At 33.1% G+C, this 26,910-nt stretch overlaps 3 protein-coding genes and 1 long non-coding RNA gene across 23 annotated transcripts in view; all 4 read left to right on the forward strand.

Annotated features, from left to right (window-relative positions):
- Positions 1–833: 833 nt before the first annotated feature.
- Positions 834–8,768, forward strand: LOC145334971 (regulator of chromosome condensation-like). Of its 20 annotated transcripts, none has more exons than XR_013885073.1 (17): positions 834–1,011; positions 1,281–1,467; positions 1,639–1,778; positions 2,017–2,135; positions 2,568–2,676; positions 2,966–3,045; positions 3,371–3,553; positions 4,293–4,423; positions 5,491–5,562; positions 5,761–5,867; positions 6,343–6,438; positions 6,759–6,947; positions 7,084–7,124; positions 7,224–7,916; positions 8,035–8,222; positions 8,343–8,375; positions 8,520–8,768. XR_013885073.1 is itself a non-coding variant. In XM_080180615.1 (13 exons), exons 1-12 carry the CDS (start codon positions 882–884, stop codon positions 6,881–6,883), a joined length of 1,479 nt encoding a protein of 492 aa, XP_080036741.1. In that variant the 5' UTR covers positions 834–881; the 3' UTR covers positions 6,884–6,916; positions 7,084–7,372. The 20 variants fall into 20 exon arrangements, 7 of the variants coding, with proteins under 7 accessions (XP_080036741.1, XP_080036742.1, XP_080036746.1 ...); XR_013885075.1 differs by having other exon boundaries at positions 8,550–8,768; XR_013885070.1 differs by having other exon boundaries at positions 8,035–8,375.
- Positions 8,765–10,056, forward strand: LOC145334973 (uncharacterized). Its single transcript, XR_013885080.1, has 3 exons — positions 8,765–8,837; positions 9,562–9,628; positions 9,968–10,056. It is a non-coding gene; the product is annotated as an uncharacterized LOC145334973 (long non-coding RNA).
- Positions 10,057–10,491: 435 nt separating this feature from the next.
- LOC145334974 (uncharacterized) lies at positions 10,492–18,386 on the forward strand. The gene is made up of 7 exons (XM_080180623.1): positions 10,492–10,640; positions 11,724–11,780; positions 12,439–12,536; positions 13,768–13,902; positions 14,407–14,501; positions 14,950–15,037; positions 18,079–18,386. The coding sequence occupies exons 1-7, from the start codon at positions 10,511–10,513 to the stop codon at positions 18,322–18,324; spliced, it is 849 nt and encodes a 282-aa protein (XP_080036749.1). The 5' UTR covers positions 10,492–10,510; the 3' UTR covers positions 18,325–18,386.
- Positions 18,387–18,604: 218 nt separating this feature from the next.
- Positions 18,605–26,910, forward strand: part of LOC145334975 (uncharacterized) — a 39,074-nt gene continuing 30,768 nt past the window's right edge. The window contains exons 1-15 of the mRNA XM_080180624.1: positions 18,605–18,730; positions 18,977–19,034; positions 19,736–19,817; positions 20,292–20,432; positions 21,003–21,113; positions 21,564–21,639; positions 22,231–22,405; positions 23,418–23,490; positions 23,985–24,049; positions 24,391–24,514; positions 24,754–24,852; positions 25,225–25,302; positions 25,721–25,800; positions 26,282–26,411; positions 26,804–26,896. Of these exons, the coding sequence (XP_080036750.1) occupies positions 18,631–18,730; positions 18,977–19,034; positions 19,736–19,817; positions 20,292–20,432; positions 21,003–21,113; positions 21,564–21,639; positions 22,231–22,405; positions 23,418–23,490; positions 23,985–24,049; positions 24,391–24,514; positions 24,754–24,852; positions 25,225–25,302; positions 25,721–25,800; positions 26,282–26,411; positions 26,804–26,896 (1,485 nt within the window). The 5' untranslated portion in view covers positions 18,605–18,630. The remainder of the gene's footprint in view (positions 18,731–18,976; positions 19,035–19,735; positions 19,818–20,291; positions 20,433–21,002; positions 21,114–21,563; positions 21,640–22,230; positions 22,406–23,417; positions 23,491–23,984; positions 24,050–24,390; positions 24,515–24,753; positions 24,853–25,224; positions 25,303–25,720; positions 25,801–26,281; positions 26,412–26,803; positions 26,897–26,910) is intronic.

Genomic DNA, 26,910 nt, shown 5'->3' on the forward strand with positions numbered 1-26,910 from the left:
CCCATGCAATGTTTATTTTGAATTTCTCGTCTGTTAAAAATTCTTGGAATCTTTTTTCCAACTTTTCAAGTTACAAGTATGGTTTGTACAATTGGGTTTCCACATGAAATTGTTCTATATATTGTCAAAAATTTTCGTTTACTACAGATATTTAAATTTTTTTGGTACTTTATGAAGAGAAGAAAATCTACCTTAAATTAATATATATAGTAGGGATGACAATCGATCCGTCTAATTTTTGGACCGGATTCGGATTCTTACAAGAATCCGTTTAAAAATTTAAGAAAATTAAGGGATTTATTTTTACCAGGTACTGGGCAGAATCTAAAGCTGCGTTTTTTTATATTTTCACACTAGCTTTTCTTGTAATTCTAGACCCTAGGCCTACAGCGGCCAAAATGATTGTTAAAAATTGAAATATATATTCTCGGAAAAAAAAACTCAAGACGCTAAATTAAGCCTAACAATTAAAAATCCGAATCCGCGCGATTGAAAAACTGATTCGGATTCCAAAATTGGGCGGATCCCGGATTCGGATTGCCAACCCTATATAATAAATAGATAAGTATTACAAGATATGTCGGTGTTAGTACGTACACACAATCGTTTAGGAGAGAAACACTCTATAAACAACAAAATTGCCTGGAGCGTAAACTTAAACATTTAAGTTTATAGGTAGGGTTAACGTATTCGTAATTTAGCCGGCCACAGATACCAAAAAATCCTTACATCTTTATATAACACTTTATGATTTTATTTTTTATATCAGAACAGTTAAAAAAATTTCTTGGCATGCTTAGCTTATCAGTTATTATCAATCTAAGTTTTTTATTTAAACTTAACATTTTTCAGAATACCTTCTTACATATTAACCTTACATAATGGCTAGACCTGCCAAGAAACAATCAGTGGCCGCCGCCGCCAAGAAACCGGCAAAGGCTGCAGCTGTAGAGGAACCACAACCAGCGGTTGAAGAACAGTCAACAAAAGCTGTTGAAGAGCAGCCTGTAGGTATGTAATTGATCTTATGTATTCACTTTGCGGTTACGCTCCTAGTGTTATGTAGGGACTTCTATGAGAGATGTCTCCCCACAAATTGTAACTTGAGGGAAATCACTTAATTACCCACTGACAGACCCACATCCTGTCTCAATTTTTTAAAAGAAGTAGTAGTTTTAAAATGTTCAAATTAAGACATGTTCATTGTTCATTAACCCTCCCTCCCTCCCACCTCACGGCCAATTTTTATGTAAAGATATTTTAAATTATCCATTTTAAAGAACCCGCTAAGGACGAAGCCACAACCAGTGTTGTTCAAAACGGTCACAAGGAAGACGAAACCGCCATGGAGGTCGATAAAATTGCTGATTTGCCCGCCAGTACTGCTGTTGTGCCTAAAAAACGCGGTAGACGCACAAATTCAGAATCTTCAGGCGCTGGAGCCAAAAAGATCAAGCTTGACTTCAGGTATTGTTTGATTCAAATTTTTCGTTAAACTTGAGCTTTTAAATAATTTGAAGATAGTCAAGCTTTAAGCTTACTTTATGAACGAATATATCCAATCTGACATAATTTATCTGCAATTGATATTTAAAAGTTTACCGAGAACAAAATTAAATGAAAACTATTTGTTTATAGACATCCTAATCGTGGGTTTGGTCATGTATTGACCCTTGGCCAAGGTGACACTGGACAGCTGGGTCTTGGAGAGGATGTTATGGAGAAATCCAGGCCAGGGCTAGTCAGCACTCTCAGTGATGCTGTGGACATTGTTGCTGGTATGAGATTTAATTTTAGCTTTTGGGTCGTTGTTATTGGCTTTAAAGTTTAAAATTTTAATTTTGAATACAACAATCTACAAGGATCTCGCTAACCACTGAACCGGTATAGTTCTCCATTACAGGTTTTCAAAGGTCCTACTCCTAAGTAGGTTTATGGCTATTTTCACTTTTCCACTTTTTCCACTTCCATCTTTTGATTGTTGAATGTATTTACTTGAAATATTCTTATTCTCAGGTGGTATGCATACTGTTGTCTTGACTAAGAACGGCGAAGTGTTCACATTTGGCTGCAACGATGAGGGAAGCTTGGGCAGAAATGTGGAAGAAGAGGAAGAGTGCTTCGTTCCCGGCAAGGTAAGATACAGAATTGGACATCTATCATATATGTAGATGGTACTAAATACTTAAGTAGGGTACCTCTGTCATATTCACCAAATATATAAAATAGGACACCTGTCATACACAGGAAATGTTATAAGATACAACATAGGTCATCTGCCATATTAATGACAGAATAAACTTATAAGAGAATTTAATGTTAAATAAACTAGCCCTGGAGTTTGAAAGTAGGTATGTTGTTGCGCTCATACCAAAAAAAACATTGTTACTTTTCTTTAATTGCATGTCTTTTTCTTAAGAATATTTTAAAAACGTTAAAAAATATGGATAGAAACTGAAAGAATTAAAGAAGTGTATTTACATCTTGGTTTTAAAAAATGGCGAGTCGATTATGTATTCTTGTCCACTGATGGTTTCTTTGGATTACATCTATTTAATATTTTTAAGGTCGCCCTTGACGGCAAAGTTGTAATGATTTCCGCAGGAGATTCTCACAGTGCGGCCCTTACCGAGGACGGACATGTCTTTGCCTGGGGAACTTTCAGAGACAGCTCAGGTATTGATAAAGATCTATTATTCAAACGTAGTCTTTCAGACGCAAATCTGGTGGCATTCATCTTAATAACAGGGGTGTATATTTCCCAATTTAGTTGAATTTCTTTCACCCCTCCATTTTTCCAATTTTATAGAGTATAAATAGTGAATATTTCTTTATTTCTCCCCCCACCCCCTCCCTTAATTGTTAAAGTATGTACATTAAAATGATAAAACATTGATTTTCCATAAATTAAAAACTATAATAGATTAAATTAGATAATTGGCAATCTTAGGTTTATATTGTTCAGGTCCCATTGGTCTGACAATGGCTGGAATACAGAAAACACCGCTAAGGATGTTCAGCGAAGTTGTTGTACAGAAAATTTCAAGGAAATTGGTCAATTTTAATTACTATTTCACATAAACTAGACGAAGGGCGATAAATAAATGCACAGCCCCAATGATGATAAACAAATTACACCTTCGAGTGATTAAAATTAATTGTTGAAAAGTTTGGACACTCCTCAATAATAACCCAATAAAATATCAAGATTTATTAAATGTACCCATAGTTTTTAAGCCGACTTTATCAAACTTTGGGTAATTTACCGTCCTATTTCTCTTCTATCCTGGATTCAGGATTGACTGAACGTCATTCAAATACCTTGTGCTATAGCTTTTTAGAAGTTCAAAGTTGACCAACCAAACGTTATAGTGGTTCCGATCACTTGGTAGCCCTGTCCATGGACGGACATATTTTCACTCTTGGCAACTCTGAGCAGGGTCAACTTGGTCGTGTTCCTGAACGGTTTGCCCATCGTGGTGGCAGGCATGGGCTTGAGCTCTTGCTTATGGGTGATAAGTTGAGAATGAAGAGAAAAACAGATGTCGTCCAGGTAATATTTTAAATTATAATTTGAGGGTTATTGTATAGTAAACAGAAGTGTCATAATGATATTGTAATTTTCCGCAAACCACTGTTAATTTGTGTCATTTTACATCGGATTAAAGATTTTGTTTCAGCTTAGGGCATAGAATAATTATTTTCCTATCTTTCTTTGTAGTTATTGTAATTCTATCCGTGAAATCAATAGGATGTAAGTCTGTCTTAAAGAAAATTGACGTATCATTGAATTATTTCTTAGCATTTTTAACTATTAAGATTTAAAATCATTTCTAGAAGTTTCATGTGGTTTTCTATGTCTGTTCAGTGATCATGTTTTTTTTTTTTGAAAGCAGGGTTCGGGAGCCGGGAGCAGCAACATTTTTGGTGGAGCCGGAGCCGGATCCGAAGCCGTATATTTCGTTAAAAACGGCTCCGGCTCCGGACTAGCTAAAAATGATTTTTTAAAGTAAGATTATAATTTGGCAACGGTCTATTTCCATATAATAAACTGAAAAACTATTGTAACTTAACAATTAGACACACATCCTTCTACTTTTATATAGCTTTAATCAAATAAAAGCAAAATATTTTATATTATTTATTTTATTTTATCAAATTCAATAATGAAAAAAAATTGATATATTAATTTTAAGGTAGGAGCCGGAGCCGGAGCCGCATCAAAATTATACGGCTCCGACACCCTGTTTGAAAGACAACTGATGTGGGAAGCTAATATCGTTTCATTTTAGGACGTATGGGCTGGTAGTTACAACACCATAGTGCGTACAGACAAGAACGAGATGTATGTTATGGGGCTGAACAACTATAATCAGTTGGGTATTGCGTTGGAGAAGGGACTTACTTTCTTTATGCCTACAAGGTAAATGGTTTTTACCTCAATAATGTATTTTTTTAACATTTTTTCAAGATATTTTTTTTGTAGCTTATCTACTTTTAGAGTATATCTTATGTTGCTGTCAAACACTCTTAAGGGGGGGGGGGGGCGGACGTGGCACTTTTTGAAACCAAAAGTAAAAGGCGCCTGATCTCACCATAAAAGAGTTACAGCTCTAAAATTTGGCACAGCAGTTGCTTATGTGGAGAACAATATGGAACTGTGAAACGGCGGCGGAACCTCAGCACCCGCCAAAAACCGCCGTTTCCCGCCAAATTTTTTTTTGCATTTTCTCGCCAAATTAGACAGTTCTCATTTCTCAATCATCTGAGATAAACTTTTTTTTTTCATAAAAATTTCCCCTATATTTTCATGTGACACAAAAAACATTTCGGCGGGAAACGGCGGTTTTCGGCGGATGCGGTGGTTCCGCCGCCGTTTCTTCAGTTCCATATTGTTCTCTACATAATGTGCTGAGATCATGCTCGTTTTACTTTTGGTTTTAAAAAGTCGCACATCCGCCCCCACCCCCCCTTTGCAGCTTCTCCACTAGTATATATTTACCTTTATTACACACACAAAGGAAAAGATTATGAATTTTTAAAGCTTTTTATTATACTAGTGGCTGCGCCGCTAGCATTTAGGGGCTCTATATTTGGAGGTGTATAGAAGGGCAGAAAATGGCCTAAAATAATACCCAGACATTAAAAAAAAATGATATAGCCTAAAACCATCCCGGGACATATAAGAAGCTTTACTGTAAAGGAGAACCATATCGATTGAGCGGTTAGCGAGATTCTTCGCTACATACAAAAAAGCTTTCTACTTTATATAATAGGATATGTTTAGGCTGCACTGTTGTCTAAAATTCGTTTGATTATTACATTGTTAAGTTAGTATTTTATAAAAATGAATACTCACAATACAATCATTTTCAATTTATTTTTTAAAAAAGAATAAGGTGGGATTTTTTGCCTTTTGGGCACTTTGAGAGAAAGTACTGGTGTAAAGTATTTAAAACATAACAAGACCAACTTACATTTTTTTTCCAGGTCTGCTTCTTTGGAGGCTGCGGATGTTGAAAATCTGTCCTTTGGCCAACATCATACTTTGTTACTGAACAGGTATTCATCTATTTTTTTTGCAAATGGTGGATTTATGAGTTTATGTAATTATTGTATTCAATATCAGTTAGTCACTTATTAGTTATTCGTAGCAGAATGTAAAAAAATATGTTAAAAGGGGGAAAAAATAATAAAATAAGGAGTCTATTTGTCTATTTTTCTATTTTTAAAAGGAAATCTACCAATGTATCTTTTAAGGTCTCATGGAGCAATGGCCCTTGGAAGATCTGAATATGGACGTCTTGGTCTGGGAGATGGTTGCCAGGACGCTAAAATTCCAACACTTATTAAGTCTTTAGCTAAAGGTAATTTAGAGTTCAAATATATTATCATTTACTAGTTTTATAGTTATACAAGTTGTTTGTTTCTTTACCTGGTTAATACCTCTGGACTCTGTTGTTAACAATCTATGACCTTAATTGTAGGTCACGTGGCAATAACTTCCAAACTGCGCCTGTTTTTGATCAAGTCATTTGATAATTTCGAGCAGAATTTTAAAGATCTTAATTTATGACTAGGTTTGGGCCAAGATTTAAACCTATTTCTCCAAACGAAATGTTTGCTGATGTTCTATTTTGAAATGAAAATGTTTTTTATTATGAATATAATTGTCCTTATTAGTAGCAAAGCTACTCTATTATTCACTTAGCAAGTCATGATGTGCTATGGGGGAAATTTGATTTTTCAGTTGCTCTTCAAGATAAATCTCCTTGTTCGTATTCCAATCAATGACTTTTTTTTGTGCTTCGCTCCTTTTGAATATAACTGTCCTTGTTTTAGGTGTTATAGAGGTGAAATGTGGTAGTGCCGTTTCCTACGCAGTCACAGAGGATGGCAAGTGCTACTCCTGGGGTATGGGCACCAATGGACAACTTGGTGAGTTAAATAGTTGATCCTCGTATGAAAGTACCAGGATATCAGTTTTTTCTGTGAGTATCACTGTCTGTAGCTTAAGATCCCGCTAACCACTGCAACAATTTGGTTCATTTTTTACAATAAATACCTTTGATGTACAAGAAGATTTATTACTATTTTGGGGAAGGTTAGCTTCACACTGCAATCGTCCCACCTTTCCTCAAGTGCTCCTAGAGGTCTCTCTCTACATTAAGACATAGTTGTTTTTTCTGTGTCTAAACCCGAGGTTTGAAGATTTTCTGTTGAAAATTCGCGCATTAATTACTGATCCTAAATTTCAGGTACCGGAGAGGAGGATGACGTCACAGAGCCACATCTCATGAAGTCCAAACAGCTGGAGAATCGTCACGTGATCGCCGTGTCGTCAGGCGGTCAGCACACAGTTCTCATTGCCAAGGATGTCTGATTTTTTTTACTTTAATCTTGTTTGGTGTTTTCGGTAATTGAAAAAGTATTATGAAATTGAAATATTAAGATTTTGCTAAGGGTTAATCCCCCTCCCCCCCCCCCCTAAAAAATTATTTTTAATTTAACATAGCACTCTCTTTAAAAAGGCATATTTTTTTTTATCCCAACCATTTATTTGTTTTTCATAATACTTTTTAGTTTTCCCGAAAATAAGCTATGAATTGTAGCAATTTTGTTAGGTTGTTTTTTATGACTATAGATCGTTTATTTTAGTTCAAAAAATATAATTTTAAACTCTTATCCTTTTATAGAACTGAAATGAATTATCTATTTTTTAGATTTTTTAAAGAAAAAAATGTGTAAAAACCTAGTTGACAATATTTTAAATGAATATGTTTAAAATATTGTCTAAAATAAGTATGGATGTTAATAGTTATTATTAATAGAATGTTTGACTTATAATGTAAATAGATAATAATTAAAAGAAGCTTCGCAGTTGTTTGTTAGTTTTTACTTGTTTTTAGATAGCCATCATTTTAGTTTTTAGAGCTTTTTTTGGCACTTTTAGCTTATAGTTGGAATAAAGGGATTTAAAATTAGAAAATAATGATCTTAAAAGCGTATTTAGTTCATAAATAAAGCTTAAGGAGGTCGGTTACGCCAAAAGAAAAAGATCGTATCTTAATTTTTTGGTGACAATATATTTTTTCCAAAGAACACAAAACAATAAATAATTGTTGATTTGGACAAGTGGATATTTTAAAGGCAAATTAGTTCCTTTTTGGTGCCTCTAAGTCTTTCTTGATAAAGACCAATATTTTTTCTTGCTAGTTATTTATCCCTGCATTCCTTTGCTAATAGTCAGTGATAGAGAAATTTGATAAAAAATCTAGTAAAACATTAATCAATGCTTATACCTTACACCTGTGAAGAAAAAAAATCGGGGAGACTGATAATTTTTTTCAGTATTCTTATCCATTTCCCTGATTTATACGTGTCTGTGTTCGTGGAATTTAAGCTCTGCATCTTTGGTTTTCAGTTTTCTTGATAGAAAATTTTTCATTTAGGATTTAAAGAGATATTTTAGAAATATAGATTACTAATTTTATTTCTTTAATCTTAAGTTTTGAAAAATTTCCTTTAACTCAGTGAGCTTTAGTATTTATTTTAGAAATTTACATTTTGTAAAACCAAATATGCAATGCTTACTTTGTAAAAAGGGTTTTTATTTTTTAATAGTTTTCAAATTTTTTACGCTTTATCAAAGCAAATGTTACTTACTTACATTTTTAAGTTCAAAACTAAAAACCCTTTAAATTTACTTTATCTAGCCATTTGTTCATTCAGAAATAAAAAATCTTTGAAACTTTTTCTTTCAGTTTTTTTTTTTTTGTATTTTTAGATTATTTTTGTTGTAGTTTTTATTAGAATTTACAGATGACTAATTAAATGTGTAGATTATTGTAAATGAAATTGATATGAACGCCTTTGTAAAATACGTTTTGTTTTTACATTTTCCGCCAATATTCAAAGACAATCTTTTAGTCTTTTAAGTTACGCAATTTTAATTTAATTTTTGGGGTTAAAGTTTGAATTGTATTTAGTTGATTTAGGTAAATCTTATTTTTTCAAAGGCGCATTTTTTTGTAAACTAATCATAAAAGATCTTATTTGACAGAAGACCTAATCAAACTTTTCATACATTTTCAAAATCCCAAAGAAATATTAGTTAAGACTAATTTTATTGAAAAATAAACTTGTTAACATATTATGATACTTTATCTTTGCGAATAAAAGTATTGATATTTTTTATTAAAAAAAAATTGTTTAATGAAATGATATTATAAAATGTGACCCCATTGTGACTACTTATTTTTTTCAGATCATTTAAAATGAACAAAAAATTATTTTAGGAGTTTACAGATAATCTAATATATTTTTGTTGAAGAAAGGTAGGACATTATTTTTAGTAGTAGCTTAGCCACTCAATAATTGGGATAGTTCTAGTACGTGTGTCCGTTTTAGAATGTAAAAAATCAGCTCATGTGAAGAAAATGAAGTTGAGGGTTTCGTCATATTTTCACAGTAGCTTTTCTCCTATTTCTAGCCCCTGCGCGTCCTATTGCCTAACCCTACGGGACAATCACCTTCCTTAACCTATCCTAACCTAAACTAAATTAACCTTTTAAAAAGCTACTGTGAAAATACTATGAAACCCGCAACTTCACATTTCCCAAAAATTCTTTTATGAAAGTAACAGAATGTTTGTCTGCATCAAAAAATCTCGCTAACCGATATGATCTTCCTTTACAGTAAATCTTCTCTTAGGCGCTGGTAAAGTTTTTAAAACTTTTTGGGGGGATAGTAATGACATCCTCCTTATTATAAATCACCCCTGGAATAAAAGGCGTTAAACACCCTTAAAGATTCATAATTATTCTATGCTGAAATAAACCTTTTCGATAAATGTATCTTTATTTTTAGTGTAATTTTATAACTGAGGTATGAAGATAATTGCGTCCTACTAATCGACAATTGTGAAGTGTTTCTTTTTTAAAGAAAATTATTTGAAGAATTATTACTTTTTGTTCTTTTTATTTAAAATGCTATTAGCTTATCTCATTGTGTTCTTGAGATATGGATTCTATTAAATATTTAAGATATTATTTATTTTAGATTAGTTATCGTGCAATAATGTCAAATACTACTTGTGATTCCTCTACTTTTGATTTCCAAGATTCAGGTAAGAATATATTTGAAGTAGTGAAACTTTTGGATGTATTCATCCTTGTTGTAATCAAAGCTACTCCTTAATATGATGCTCTGTCTGTAAATAAACTAGTTACCTGCACGCTTTTAGCATATGTAGTACCGGTTCTCTCTGTATTTTTGCAGTAAGATCTCTTAAACAGACCGCTTTTTTTACGAGTGTTGTGCGTTGTTGCTGGGAGTGGGCAGGTTTTATGCTTTTTTTAACGGGGGCGTGGGGGGGGGGGATTGGGAGGCTCCTTCGCAAACTAAAAAAATCCTAGGTAATATCTGCAATATTATTTTGAATTTTTTAAACTCTTATTTTTTTTAGGCTTAGTTGATTTAGTTCTGGCGTTGAACTGTCCTTACGTGAATAGAAGCCAATCTAGGAATGTTTAAATAACACAAAAAATAACTTAAAATAATATGTTCTAAAATTGGGGTATGTCCGACCCGTAACTAATAACTCTTAACGTTAAGGCATGTTAGAATTGTATTATCGATTTCAAACTTGGTATTTTGATTCCTGCAAGAGTAGGAATGATTTAGTAAGCGTAGCAACTCTATAATCGTTACTTAAATGTCTGCACGTCCATTTAAAACATGTAGATTTTTTACTTTCATTGCAATATTTTTTATGTGATATAATTTTCCTATTTATCTTAGTTTTTGGATACTGATTCCTAGGTCAACTAGGTACAATGAAAATAAAAAGCGAAGCTTTTCTATAATCAATTCTTAAAGTGTATGTATGTTTATATTGTCCTTAACAGTATTCTCTATTTAAGCAGTTTTGCAATAGTTATTACCTAACAATTTAGTTTTTATCCTTTTTGATACTCTACAAGTGTTAATATTTCTGAACTTTGTTTGTATGAATGTTATCATCAGTGTTATATTTAACATTGCCCCATACAGGGAGAGTATTTTATCCTGGCTGCAAAGTATAGATGAAAATAAACAAGAGAAAAAGTTACTTCTAGAATGGATTTTTCAAGTAACAGGTATTCAATTTTATTCTATAATATAAAGTAGTTAGGGTTTTTGTCTAAAGCTTAAGATTTTAGAAAATACTGTAAAATTGGTTGTACTTTTAAGAGAAGCTTAATATGTCTTTGGGTGGTTTTAGGCTATTTTCCCGAATTCCCTCTCCCTCCCTTAAGTACAAGGGCCTAAGCAACAATTTTCAAAAAGTGTCTGTATGCCCTTCTGTCTGTAATGCTTCTTTCTAATCAGAGGTGGATTCTTTAAAAAATTTGCCCCACTAATCGCTTAAAATTGTTTTCTTGAAAAATCCACCAAAATCACATTAAAAATCTACAAAAATTTAAAAAAATTATATGTTAATAACCCTTCTATGATTTTGTTTAATTTGTGTAGATTTTTAATGTGATTTTTGTGGATTTTTCACGAAAACAATTTTGCCCCATTAAGCTATTAGTGGGGCATTTTTTTTTAAAGAATCCACCTGAGTTCTCTTTACTGTAAAATAAGGACTTGACACAGAATTATAATATAAGGCATACTTTGTAGCAGGGTGTCGGAGCCGTATAATTTTGATGCGGCTCCGGCTCCGCGGAGCCGTATTTGGAAATACGGCTCCAGCTCCGGCTCCTACCTTAAAATTAATATATCAATTTTTTTTCATTATTGAATTTGATAAAATAAAATAAATAATATAACATATTTTGCTTTTATTTGATTAAAGCTATATAAAAGTAGAAGGATGTGTGTCTATTTGTTAAGTAACAATAGTTTTTCAGTTTATTATATGGAAATAGACCGTTGCCAAATTATAATATTACTTTAAAAAATCATTTTTAGCTAGTCCGGAGCCGGAGCCGTTTTTAACGAAAAATACGGATCCGGCTCCGGCTCCGGCTCCACCAAAAATGTTGCTGCTCCGGCTCCGGAACACTGCTTTGTAGGCCGATATAAAGATTCTATTACCACTCTCTCTTTCCGTTCTTTCTATCTCTAATTTTCTTCTTTCTTGCCTTCTCTTTCTGACTTTCTCCTTTCACAGTTCAGCGTTTTTAATATCTCATTGATCTATCACTGTTAAATTGAAATGTTGTTTACTTCAGGTACAAATTCTGGAAGTTTAGTCGATTCCTTTCTTCAACTTGGTATCTTTGAGTCAGGTATGAACGATATGACAAACGATATAGGACAAAATGGTTGATAATCATATCAACAAAATGAAAGTAGTAGGGTTGCTGTCTGTATGTTCAGTGAGATCTTCTAATAAACGACTGGATTACAAACTTTGTATAGGCCTAAGTCAGGGTTTAGCCTTTTTTGCATAGGCATTCTTCTTATTTTACCTAAAAGAGGACTATCCAAGAACAAGAGCAAGTGATTCTAAGCATCTTCCAGCATTGACCCATAGTATTTTTTTAGTAAATATACTAGGTATATGTTTAATATTTGCTTTATAGACTAAAAAGTTAGGTTTCACCATAGTTTTATATGAAAAAAACCTTTGAAATGTTAACCATTGTGTGTTGCAATATCATCGAATGTTTTGATGAGTTCAAACTGTTGTTTAAAAGCTTTGACACAAAATAGATTATTGTGATTAAAAAATGTATATTTAGAAAAAGGGTTGGTAACTTGTAAACAGTTTAATTAATGTACTTTTGCAATTTACAACATTTGGATTTTTTCTGCTGTGTTATTTTATTTTGTCCTTTGAGCTCAACAAAGCATTTGATGATATTGCTTTAAAAATTGCTTTACATTTCAAAGTTTTTTTCATATAAAACCATGGTGAATTGTCTAATTGCATCTTTTAATTAGAATCCGAGTGCAAAGAATTTTTGGATGGGAAAACAAAGAAAAAGTTTAGTCAGAAAGTTTGGAGTAATCTGTTCTCGTTTCTTTACAATCAAACGCAGGTATGTTGCTAATTTTTACATTTCACAAGACGTGACGACTTATATGTATTAAAGCGAAGCTCTCAAAATAACTTTCTAATCGCCGTAGACACTTGTTTTGCAACTTCTGTAAAGCAATAGATTAATATTAGCAAATAAGTGCTAGTTTTAACATTTAATTTAATATCGTAAAAAAAAGCTGCGATTTACCTATAAAATAACAAACAATCGTGAAATAAACCTATAAAAATGGAATTTCATCATAACTGATAAGCTTTAGGAATAAATGGACATACAGACTTTTGGGATCATGGAAAGAAAACGAAGTTGTGGTTTTCGTCGTATTTTCACAATAGCTTTTCTCCTATTTCTAGCCTCTGCGGTTGGCTCTAGCCCTGTGGGGCTTATTTTCTAACCCTGCCGGGCAATCCTTAACATTTACTTAACCTAACAAATAAGGTTGGGAATCCGTCGAATTTTTGGGCCGGATTCGGATTCCGGATTCTGAAGGAATCCGTCAAAAAAAGTGACGGATTCTTGCGGATTCCGGATTCTTATTTTTGGCGGATTCCGGATTCGGATTCCGGATTCTAGCAGTATTTTAAAAGGCCGTCCGTCACAGAGGGATAGCTTTTTTCGTTAATTTATCACTATGTTACTTGGTTGAAGTCTTGATTTGTTTAAAGTGTTGACTTCCAGCCTAACTAAAACATTTACATCACATTAGTAAATTTAAAAATTTAAGTGCTACGTATGTCCTAAAAATGTGCTTGGTATTTTCTAACCTATTTAAATTAAATTTAGCCTACCAATTTAGAATCCGGAATCCGCTATAAAAAACGGATTCCGGATTCGGATTCCAAAATTGGGCGGATTCCGGATTCCGGATTCGGATTCCGGATCCGGATTCCCATCACTACTAACAAATGCTACTGTGAAAATACGATAAAACCCGCAACTTTGTTTTCTTTCCATGACCCGACTTTTGTGTTAAGCTTTTACAGAAGCGTTGCTACAGCTACCTGCTACATAAATCAAATTTTGATTGGTTAGATGCAAACTTTTCAATAAATGACTTTGAAGAGAAGTAGTAAATCTGTTTATTATTATTGGGTGGGGTGTACGTACATCAATTTATCATCCATTGTCTTATCCCTTAAGTTCCGTTTATAAAAGCTGCATTACATATATACATGTATCAGCTTTTAGAAAAGAGTGAAATTTTCTATGACGTCATTTTCCTTGTTTTCAGGTGCTTCTGTCGGACGAAGACTGTTTGGAGAAGAAAGAATTTCTTGACAGTTTTATGGACACAGTTCTCCAGGAAATAAACCTGCGAGACCAGCTGGATAAACCTGTTCCCATCCTGGATTTCGCACTTGAAAAGGTATCCTTTTTGACATATAAAAAGAGGGAGGGGTGGGGATTTTCTGTCTCACCTTCTTGAAAATAAGAGTAACATGATGTGTTTGTGTGTGTGTACAAAGGATGTCGCTGAACCGATATGGTTCTCCTTTACAATGTAGCTTCTCCTAGGTCCTGGCAAGGTTTTTAACTATTTTGGTGGGTTACTTCAACCTTCCAAGGGAAATCGCACCTGGAAAAATATAACCTATCCCAATGAATTTTTTCTTTCGAAGAATTTGATAGAGAAGTCGACCTCAGGTATAAATGGAGAGGTAATTTTACTTTCTGTTGCCCTCCAAAAGGCAGCTAAAAACCACGTATAGGTTTCGTGATTTTTTTCGAATTAATTTCTTAATTGGTATAAGCTGGGTCGCGACCTACATACTAGACCCACTAGAAGCCTCAAAAGGGGCTTAGCCGTTAGTGAATACATAGTGAATTGTCTCTCTCTCATTAAGAATAAGCTATATTAGGATTTTTTTAGGAATTGGCTAAGAGTAAAACATCTGGCAGTGTTCCGAGATCTGCTTTAGAGACTATTCTATCAAAAGTAGAGGAGGAAAGAAATAATCTCACTTCAAGGAAAAGAAAATTGAATGACAAAATATTTACAATTTTTATGCTTTTTTCGGTAAAAAGGCATATATTTTTCACCAATTTAAATTCTTTTTTTAACACTTACTCGCCATTTGTATACCCCTTAGAATCCCCATAACGGTGGTCTCTAAAAAGTTTTTCTCTCCGTTTGTCTGTATTTAAAATCTTTAATTGGCTATTGACAAGGTAAGGGGCCTATTTAAAGATCCTGTAATACATTCCGCTAATTTAATTTTTAGTTCTTAATAATCTTTTCTTCATTACATCAATTTAAATTAACATTTCCCACACCCTTAACGCAATCATACCTTCTACATTAGCTTTACATTTAGGGGAGTATGAGAAATTGTAATAGCCATCAAATTATCCGTGCGCTTCGCGCACATTCTTATAAAAGTCCTCTTGAATTTATCTCATTTGAGTTTCTCCAAAGGCTAGAGGAAAAGGGTGATAGAAGCTCTATGAATATTACAGCTGATGGTAGTGTTGACAATGACAATCTTAGAAAACAGCTTGAGGTAAGAGCTAGGAATAGGAGATTGGTCAATGGCAGATGCATGCCTCAAATTTAGGAAAGAACCTCTTATTCTGTTGCATTACATATTGTTTTAAGTATCAATGTGTTTATAAAGGGAGATAGGAAGGTTAATCTTAGCAAGGATGACAACATCCATAAGTAGCGAAGCACAAAAAATTGTGGATGGGAATACGTAGAAGTAGATTTAAAGTGTATTTATTAAAATCAAGAACAGATTTATTGGAGAAAATAAACACGAAACCTTGTTTTATTTTGTATGATGAAGGCGGTTAAAGTAAATTACATACTAGATGCACATAACAATGGGGGGAAAAAATATGAAACTGTTAATGCAAAAAAGTTTTAAAATTGGACCAAAAATATCAAAGATATGGGGAAATATGTCAAACAGAGTTAGGTAATTGGGGTTTAAATTAATATCTTCACTCTTAATCTTTCAAGTATTGAAATTATCATGATGTTAATCCTACTTCAAGATAATAAACTCATAGCAGAAGAGTTTAATAAGCATTTTTCTTCAATAGCTGATAAAATTAAAGAAACTATAACTCCTACAGATAAGCCTCCAGATGATTACATTGAGCCACTAAATTTAAACTTTCAAATACCCCGAATTACCCCTAATCAAGTCATTGAAGCATTTAAGGATTTAAAAGATAAAAAAAGTTGTGATTATATGGATCTTTCATCCCATTTCATGAAAAACATCATAGAATTAATCTCTTCTCCCCTTTGTCATATTTTTAATAGATCTCTAGCAACAGGAATAGTACCCCAAAAATTAAAAAATTCTAAGGTACACCCTGTCTTTAAAAGTGGCTCTCTAGATGAAACAAATAATTATAGGCCTATCTCTTTAATTTCTCTCTTTGGTAAATTACTAGACAAAAACCAATTTGGATTTCAAAAAAAACCACTCAACAATCCATCCCATGATTCATTTACTTAATAAAATCACTGAGGCTATTAATAATAAGGAGTTTACCATTGGAATATTTTGTGATTTAACCAAAGCATTTGACATGGTTCCAATAAGATTGTTATTAAATAAATTAAGCAAAATAGGTATTAATGGAAACATTTTAACATGGTTCAAAAACTACTTGACTAAACGTCAACAATTTGTTCAAATAGGCCAAGACAAATCTTCCTTACTCATAGTTGATAGTGGTGTACCACAAGGAAGTATTTTAGGCCCTATATTATTCTTGATTTTCTTTAATGATCTTCCAAGATCAACTTTACTATCTATGTTATTATTCTGTGATGACACAACTATCCTAGCTTCAGGAAAAAATCTCAATGATCTTGTCAATTTTGTAAATATTGAACTTCGAAAAATTTCTCAATGGTTTCGGGCTAATGGAATGTCTTTACATCCAGTTAAAACTAAATTTACTATTTTTCACACCCAAGGACAAAATATACCCTGGGACGATATCAACCTAGTTATAGATGAAAATGATCCTAATTGTTCAAATTACAATGATGCTCTAGTTAAAAAACTTGATTATGTTAATAATTCTAGTGATATTCCTGCCATTAAATTTCTTGGTATTTACTTTGATCCTAATTTAAATTTTAAATATCACATTGAACAATTGAGTCTAAAGCTCTCAAAAGCATTATTTATTCTTAGAAGATCAAAAAATATACTTGATAAAACATCAATGATTTCTTTATATCACTCACTTTTTCATAGCCATCTTGTATATGGAATTCTCATTTATTCTACTGCTGCCTCTGCCAACTTAAAACCAATTATAACTAAGCAAAAGATGGCCATTAGATGTATCATGAACTCTAAGTATAATGCGCACACTTCTCCATTGTTTAAAAGACTAAATATTTTACCATTTGATTTGCTTGTCAAATATTTTCAATTACAATTTATGCATAGTTACAAAATGAATAATTTACCAAGATCTTTTTTGAACACTTGGGAAACTAATGAAGAATTTAATGATAATTATCAATTAAGAAACAATCTTGATTTTAGAATTCCTAGATTTAGAATTGGGCTTTTAAAAAGATTGCCATACTGTAATTTTCCTATAATTTGGAATGATTTTGATTGCCAAATTATCAAAAATTTAGCCAGTAAAATTCAATTTAACAAGGATGACAACATCCATAAAAGCGAAGCACTGAAACGTTAGGACAAACGGACATTAACACTTGTATATTGTCTAAACTGAATTATCAGAATATAAAAGTATAAGAGTCGAAGCAAAATTGTAAGTAAATTTGTTGAAAAACTTCTTGATACAGGATAATGTTTATTGAGTTTATGGACATACTTACGTTTTTAGGATTTGATTATAGAGTTGCTTCGCTTAAAATATTGTTCTTTGTTGTCCCAGGAATCAATATACCAAAAATCAGATCAAACGGATAATTAGATCACATAAAAATTTGCTGTTAAAAAATTAGAAAAATCAACATGTTTAAAATGGACGTACGGACATTCTGGTAATGATTATAGAGTTGCTACGCTTTCTAAATCGTACCTAACTACTACAGGAATAATCATGCAAAGTTTGAAATCGATAGGACAATTCTAACATGCCTAAATTAACGAATAAAAGCTATCTATCTCGGACGGACGGACGTACGGACGGACGGACGGACGTACGGACGGACGGACGGACCGACCCTAATTATAGAAAAGCTTCGCTTTTAAAAATAAACTTGTATGAAGGTGTATAAAGGGGGGAACTACAAAGCTGCACGCGGGAAAACGGGACCTGATATAAATGTACATATGTACATTTTTCTTGCTTCAGAAACCATAGAAGTTGCCTTTTTTTCAACAGCTAGAGACAACACCGCTCACGCGACATCTTAGCTGCCAATGTAACTGCAGAAGCAACACAAATATGAAATTCTATAATTATAAATATACTTATGCTTATTTTATCGTATATTATTTTATTGTCTTTTTTTATATTGGAAAATAAATCTACTACTACTACTACTTCATTAAACCGAAAAAAAGCCTCATTATGTTTTTATTTTAAGTTGTTAACGGCTGAATGCGACCAACTACGGCTCAACTCAACAAACTTCTCGGCCAAATACGACCAAGAACTGAAACCGGTCATCAAATCAACGGCAAACCAGCCGCATCTCGCGGCAGTGCCGCACCCCGAGCTTGCGGATTTTAGTGAAATTAGCGGGGATATGAAAAAGTTCCTGCATGGTGCTAATGTAATACATCAACAAATTATGTCCCTACAAGAACAGAAAGGAGCTACTACTAGTTAATTACATTAATAAGTTTAGTTTAGATATCTAATGTGTTGGCAATAGCCTAAAATAAAACATTTATTTTCAATTTCAAAAAAGGTCTAAACTGATGTGATTTATATGTACCTGGTGATAAGTTTAATACGCTTATATTAATTTTAAACTCAAATATCTGCAGTAATTACAATTATAAGTAAACCCTGATATTGATTTCTAATATATTTGAATATGTATGTAATTTGTTACTTTAAATGTCTTACCGGTACAACTATACTAATTAAATACAAAATTTCAGAAAGTGGATGCGGGTTGTTTAACCGCAAAATGATGAGGGCAGTTCTAATTAGAAATGCCAGCGCGGCAGAGTCGGACAGTGAAGGAGAGGAGATAACAGATGATTCTATCCGCCCCTCTTTTATTACAGGTATGAGATGTACAGACAGACCGACAGACACTTATTTTTATTACTATGCTTTTCTTTACTAATAGAAGGAATGGGTATTTATCGCATCGGATTATAGACAGCTTTCCACGGTTATTAGAATTAAAAATTATAGGATTAAAACTAGTTTTTGTAACCCTGAGTGGAAAGGGAAGGGGGGGGGGGGGTAAAAATTCCGAACTAGAAGGAAATGTTAGGTTCAGAAGTAAAACATTGTTTTTGTTTCAGCTGCGAACGAGGATGTATTTTCTACCACAACCAACCACTCCGTGGTGCCTGATGTCCGCAGGAATGGAGTTTAAAAATATTTATACTCAATTATTGAGCTATTCTACAATTTTTTCTTGTTTATCTGTTGTTAGCGGATTAAAATTTAGGATGTTTTAACTAACAGAATTTTTTGCTAATCTAAAGATGCGGTGGGATTAGTGATAGAGACTGATAAGAGAGGGGAAAGGGTTCGTACTGCTGCTACGTCAGATGCGCGAAATTAATAGTAGAGCTATTGCCTTGGCCCAAAAAAGGCACAATTTATTGCCATGCACAGTAGGGACTTCCAGACAAAGGTCATGCAATTTCAATTTGACCGCGTAATCATGCACATCATTAAGCAAGATTTGGTTTGAGAAACATTAAAATAAGATCTCGTCATCTTCCGTCATTGAAAGACTAGGCTAGATATCAATTTCTAATGTCATAAATTCTACGAATTCTATATCAATAGTGGGTACGCCCCTGGCATTTAAACGCTCTGTATCTTAAACAGGGATAGGGAAGTTTGAAAAATAGTTAAAAAACATCCCAAGATTAAAAATAAAATAAGAAAAATATTGTGAAATTATCGCAGGACATATGTGAAGCTTACCTAAAAAAGATAACCTTATCGGTGCAGTATTCATTGAGATCTCAAGCTTCAGACAAAATCTCTTACTAATTTGTATCATAGGATATACAAAATTAAGAATAAATATTATTAAATTAAAATGACAGGAACATATTGTCAGAGATTAACAACATGGAAGCAACCGTACTGCAACCATCTCATTCTCATGAAAAAGAATTTTTACAGGTTTGACTTTAAAAATACACCGAGCCTAAATTAAATCAAATGTGGTATTTTTTCTGTTTGTCCATCTTCTATAAATAAAATGGAAACTTCACATTAAAAATATTTTTATATCTGAAATACTTTAATTAGAAGCATAGTTTTTCTTTATAGTTACATCTATCTGTTATATAAAATCTATTAAGCTTTACTGTAAAGAAGAGGCATATCGGTCGAACGTTTAGCGTGATCTTTTGGTAAAGACAGACATATTGACATTCTGTTACTTATACTGACTTATGCACTCCTAGTATCCAGGAGCTTTGTTTCTAAAGGGGAGATATCGGGTGGAAAAATAGACTAAAACCATTCAAAGACTTGAATTTAAAAATAAAATGAGTTTATAACACCCACATGAAAAAATCTATTTAACGGTTTTTTAATAAAACACAACTCATTTTAAAGATGATTATTTCTAATTTTAATATTCATATTCAGGTGTACCTGCGAGTTAAGCCTAAAACCGAGGAAGAGGCGCAGATAGCCAAGGATGGCGGGTTCGAGTCCTGCGACATGGTGACCATTGAGAGCGAGCATGATATCTCCCTGACTGCCCCATTAGAAAGCAAAGCTTTTAAGGCATAGATTTTATTACTATAGATGATCGTAATGATGGCCCTTTTGCTTCAAAAAAAGTTTGTTTAGGGCAGGGATGTATTGTGTGAAATAACTTTTTTTTTAGCTAGACTTGAGGTACCTAACAGGATGCAGATTGTAGATTGATAGATTAAAGCTTATTTTCTCCTTTTTGAAATGTATCACACAATGTTGATTTTGTCAATAAAACGCGTAGTAAGACCAACTTATTATTTTCATTTTTAAATTTTTTTTTACATAAAAAAAATACCTAATATCTGTAATACAATAATAGTTATTTCTCGCATCGTATTATATTCGTAGAAAGCTGGATATAATACGATGCTAGACATAGTTTTTTTGTATGGATGAGAACCGGTTCCTATCCACCTAAATACGAGAAAAGTATGTAAGTGATGTAGTTTGTTCAGATAGATAAAAATAACTGTAGAGTAGTTGCTTGCGATATTGTAAAACTATAATTGAGCATCGTAAGAACTTTGTCAAGGATGACATTACCTAAGAATATGATAAGCTAACTAATATTTAATCTAAAATAATCTATGATACCAGACCAGCGGGTTCACTGGAAAAATTACAAACCACTTCACATTCTCCAAGATATTGAAGCCGGAAACTGATCAAAAACAAATCTTCACCGACATAGTTATGCCTAGAATTAAGGCAGGAATAAATTGAGAATAATTGGACTGATATAACAATGACTGTTTAGCTGGGAGGTGGGAGGGATATTAGACTGTATATCAAACTGGTACCCAAAGTCACGGGTGTTTATTCTGCTCATTTCTTTTACCTGGCTGTAAAATATTTCATCCCCCCCCCCTGAAGTTTTTCCCCAGGGAGTAGGTAAAATGGAAAATTTTTTTCAGTACTCTTTATTTTCATAATTTCCCCCCTCCCACATATTTTTCTAGTTTATTTTCTCAAGGAGGGGAAAAAATATTTTCAGTACTCTATATTTTTAATTTTAGATTTAAGTTATGGGATGGTTTTAGGCTACTTTTCCCTACTCCCCCTTCGAAGACAGGGTCCCTATATGCTAGGTGCACAACTGCTGAATTAAAATGAAATGATAAACCACTCAGCTATCACTTTATTCCATTATGGATGTAGGAATTTTTGGAGGGAAGAAATCAGCTGTTATTTACATATGGTGCTACGGGAGCTGGAAAAACATTCACAATTCAAGGCAAAGTTTCTCTAGTCATAGAAATAGAGCAAGGATGACAACATCCATAAAAAGCCAAGTCCGGAAATCAGATGGTAGAAAAACGAACATTATTAATCTGTAGAGTGTCAGAATATTATTATTCATACGTCTAAACAAAATTGTTAAGGACTACTGCTTACATATCAACGTTTTGATTAAAGGGATACTCTACTTATAATATAGCAACTTGTTGTCCTAGGAATCATTATCCAATACATAGGGTGAATATTTATGATAGTTATATCAAAAGTTTTAATATCAACATGTTTTATTTGAACCTATGGACTTTTGGTTTTGATTTTAGTGTTACTACGCTTTCTTAAACGCGTTTAACTGTTACAGGAATCATCTTCAGGGTCCTATTTATTCGAAAGATAGGGCAAGCTGAAAAATTAGCCCAAAACCATCCTGAGATTTATATCCAAAACTAGTTAAGATTCCATAGGTTTAATTATTTATCTAAATCTTAATCTACAGACATAAAAACATACTACTTATAAAAGGATCGGTTATGGTAGCATTCATGCTGTTTTTCTTTCAAAGTTACTAATAGAGATGCTTTGCTCCCAGGTACGTTGGAGGAACCTGGCGTGATGCCCAACTCCTTCCAGACCCTGTTTAAAACCTTGGAGGGGAAATTGAACAGCGACATACCCCTGATCCCTGTTGGGTACAACTCTACCGCGCCTGCGGATGCCAACGACCTTGCGACTAAGGCTAAAGAAAGAGATGAAGTTTTTAAACTAGGGATGACCAACATTTGCCTTGAATATTTGTACAGATGTGTCTTAAATTAAGAAAAAATGAAAACTTTTTTCTCTTGGAAGAAATTGGAAAATAAAGGAATCAAGGTTGGTAAAAACCCGGGTTTTTTAAAAATATCCCAACCCATTGGGTTTTATTAATAAAATCCGGGTTTTTTGGGTTTTATTGTTTTCTAAAGATTATTACCTAGGAATTTTAAGATATAAGGTTAAATCATTTTTATAAAGTAACATGATGTTTGTCTGTACCATAGGATCTCGCTAACCGCTGAATCAGTATGGTTCTCCTGTACAGGGTAGCTTTTCATAGGTCCAGGGAAGGTTTATTCCAATTTTGGGGGAGGGCACCACAAATATGCTAAGAAAAATCTGCCCCCCCCCCCCCCCAATAAAAAAAAGTAGTTAAAAATCTTCAACGGACCCGTGAGAAGCTAATTGTAATTGAGAACCATATCGGTTCAGTGGTTAGGGAGTTATTTTGGTACATATAGACAGATATTCCTAACTTATATATAGAAATAAGCAGTTAAAATGCAGTTATACAATATTTGAAATAAAATGTTTTTATAATTTCTATTATTTGTTTGAAAATAGTACTCCTTATGAGTCAAAATAGAGTTAACATTATCGACAAAAGGTACATTTTTAAAAAACCCGGGTTTTTTGGGGGTTTTTTGAGTTAAAAAACCCAATAAAACCCAACTTGGGTTTTTATGCCAACCCTGAAAGGAATGCATAGCTTTAAAATCTAAAGGTAATTATTTTGTCTTTATTTGAATGTCTTTATTGTTTATTGTAAATGATTCTTTATTCTGTTGTAAGTGCAATCAATGTCTTGCATTAGTCTAATTAAATTTTGACGGAAATAAGAAATGTAAATATAAAACTACTGTTGTTGCCCACTTTTAACCTGTGGTAAATCAAATTAAATTATTAACAATGGAATTGAACAAATGATACAAATTCTGAAAACTAATGTTGGTACCCGTGACAAGGACAAGAGTTGGAGAAGGTGCGTGGCGTGTCTCCCACACCCTCTGTGTCCAGCAATACAAGCCATTTGAGTCAGGAAACTTGACAAAATATAAATAACACTTCAAATATTGGGAGGATTTTCATATGAAGAATGGTCATTTATCGTATCGTATTATAGAAAGCTTTACTCTTTAAGATTAAAACCAGTTTTGTTAGCCTTTAGGGCTCGAAGGCCCGGGATAACAGATCTGATAGTAATATTTTTTATTTTTATTTATTATTCTTGGAAAATTGTTAGTAATACGATGCTACACAAGATTTTTCAGTTCGGCTAAGAATTGGTTCTAATCCTGCGGATTTAACCGGGTTTGGACGCCGTACTGGAAAAATATTTTACCTTGCATTTGATTTCCATAAGTATAATAATGTTATTTTTATAATTACTAATAAGCTCATTTTTTCCATGGAACAAAAGTATAAGACAATGGACGTTAAATTGGTCATTTCGGTGTTTCATTAAGTCGTTCAAATGAATAAATACAACAAGATACTTTTAATGTATTAGGTATTTATATTTTGATATCACAGGCAAGCCAAGCCTCCAGCAAAAATACCACTCTAGAATCTTTAGATACATCAAACAACCATTCAGGAAATTAAAGAATTAGACATCTAATATCTGGAATAGTTATTAATCGCATGGTATTATATAGACAGCTTTCCGCGGATGTTAAAACTAAAGATTATAAGATTAAAACCAGTTTTGTTAGCTCTGAAGGGCTGAACTTTAAAGTCACGGCCTAACAAAACTGATCTTAATTTTATTATTTTTTTTATATTATTTTATTATCTGTTATACGATGCTGTACATGATTATTAGTACAGTAGGGCTGATAACCGGTTCTAATCCAGCGGATATTAATCGGTTTTGAAGCCATGCTTTAAAGTTTTTACGTAGTTTTGTCTAATTCCTAAAATCCACGCCAAAATTAGTCTTCCTGTCGAACGAGTCATCGAAATTGTCTATAAATGACGAGAATATCTCCTATTCTGTTTGGATCAGTTTTGCTGAGATATACAATGAACAAATTCATGATTTGTTTCAACGAGTTCAGGTAAGAACCAGGTATCTAAAGGGATAAGACAAATGCCGATAAATGAATATCCATACCTAATGTAGATTACAATTAGTGGTTGAAAGATTAAACTAAAACTTTGGGGACTAGTGTAATGAATAGCCAAATTTCCACTGCCTTGTAGCATTGTAGAACCGATTCATATTGAATCATATACAAGATTCATAACAACTAAAAATACACTCCTTTTGAACGTTCTTATATGTTTATTTTTGCAGGTTCCTAAAAAGAAAGGAGAGAAGGTGAAACGCCCGACCCTGAAACTTGCCCAGGACAGGAATGGGTTTACCTACATCAAGGATCTTACAGAATTCCAGGTTTCCAGTATTTCATATTTTCAGGGGGGAAAGGGTTATTGTAGTTTAATGAAGAATTGTTTAGCCTCCATTTTTTATTTTCGCCTGGTTTTTATTTCCTTTAGGTATTTAAAATCATTAGTACATGCCATAAACAGGGCACATATCTTAAAAAACATATTTTATTTTACTAAAAAAAAACATTATAGGTCAATTGATATAGTAAGTTATCAATGTACCCCCCTTTTTACACCCCCCCCCCCTCTTTTGCTCTAAAAACCAGTTTAAAAATAAAATGCCCGAAACTGCCCAATCAAAACCAGTATTGGGCCGGACCACCCCTGTCAAGGATATACATGAAGGTTGTATAGATACCAATTGATATGTATTAAGGTTGATTCTGCAGAAGATGCCGTGAAAGCACTCTCTATTGGCAGAAAAAATCTGCAGTTTGCTGCCACTAAACTTAACCAGGAACATTATTCATATTTAATAAATCCTTTTATAAAAAAAAATAACAGGATGAGGATATTTGTCTGTGAGTGTGCGTACCGAAGTATCTTGCTAACCACTGAAACGATATGACTAACCTTTGCAGTGTAGCTTTTAGCTCCTGGGAAGGTTTATAACTATATAATATTGGAGGAGGGTACAAACATCCTTTTAAGAGAAATCCCCACAAGGAGAAAAAAATACCCCCTACACTAAATAAGTTTTTAAATCTTGGTTGGTTTTTGGCTATTTTTCGAACCTCCCACTATTGCCCTCCCTGGACGCCAGGGGTTAACCCAATAGTATTATAAAGAAAAATTAGAAAGTGTTGTAGATTAGTTTAAGATTTTTTTTCCCACGGTGCTCTTTATTCAAATGACAATGAATATCATTTTAACAGGAATCCTCCCGTTCTCATTGTATTTTCACAGTCAAGATTGTTCGGGTAGCCGATGCAAAAAATCCTCATCTAGCCAGGTAAGGATTTAAGTTCCAGTAGAAGAATTATAATATATTTGCCTCTTTTTCGTTTTTATTGAATTCTAAATGGACCTTGACCCTTGTGTTGTATTTAAAGTTTTTGTTTGTTAGGGTGTCCCTGTTTTCATTTTGTTTGTAAGGGTGTCCATGTTTTCATTTTGTTATTAGGATGTCCCTGTTTTCATTTTGCTTATTATTAGAGTGTTCTCATTATTTCTATTAGGATGTCCCTGTTTTCATTTTGTTTATTAGGGTGTTCTCATTTTTTCTATTAGGGTGTCCCTGTTTTTATTTTATTTATTAGGGTATTCTCATTTTGTTTATTAGGATGTCCCTGTTTTCATTTTGTGTGTTAGGGTGTCTCTTAATTTTATTTTGTTTGTTAGGGTGTGCCTTATTTTATTTTGTTTGTTAGGGTGTCCCTATTTTTATTCTTATTGCTAGACGTCCCTATTTATATTAATATACTGTTTGTTAGGGTGTCCCTGTTCTCATTTTGTGACCTGGCTGGAAGTGAGAGGATCAGCAAGACAGAGAATACTGGCCTCAGATTGAAAGAGGCTGGCAATATTAACACAAGCCTGTTGGTCCTGGGTAGATGTATCAAGGTAAATTATAGATTTGTTAGTAGCGAAGCCATTCTATAATTTACTCAGTCAGTTTGTCCGTCATTTATTTACTCTGGAAATCTATGGGGGAAATATGATTTTCTCGTCTGTTTTTTTAAATAGACTACTAATTTATTTTTGTGAAGATACTCTATACAATGAGCACTCAATATATAATTTACTTGTTTCAAACAAAGTATATAAATATTTAAATATGTTCTTGATTTATAACCACTGAATATCTGCCCTTGAAATCACATCCATGCTTCTTCAGCATTACATTTACTAAATATGCTTAAATATTTTATATCCTTCTTTTGGTAAAAAAGTGTTCAGGTATATACTTTGTTATTGAGTTTAATGAGTTATTAACATTTTGTCTTATATATTAGACTATTCGTGCAAATCAAGAATCTAAAACGCTGAAGAAAAAACAACAGAACCTGCCTCCTTTTAGAGAATCAAAACTAACTAGACTAATCAAGGTAAGACAGGGTTT

This window comes from Acartia tonsa, chromosome 13, assembly GCF_053477335.1.
Source record: "Acartia tonsa isolate MP-2025a chromosome 13, ASM5347733v1, whole genome shotgun sequence".
Taxonomy (NCBI): Eukaryota; Metazoa; Arthropoda; class Copepoda; order Calanoida; family Acartiidae; genus Acartia; species Acartia tonsa.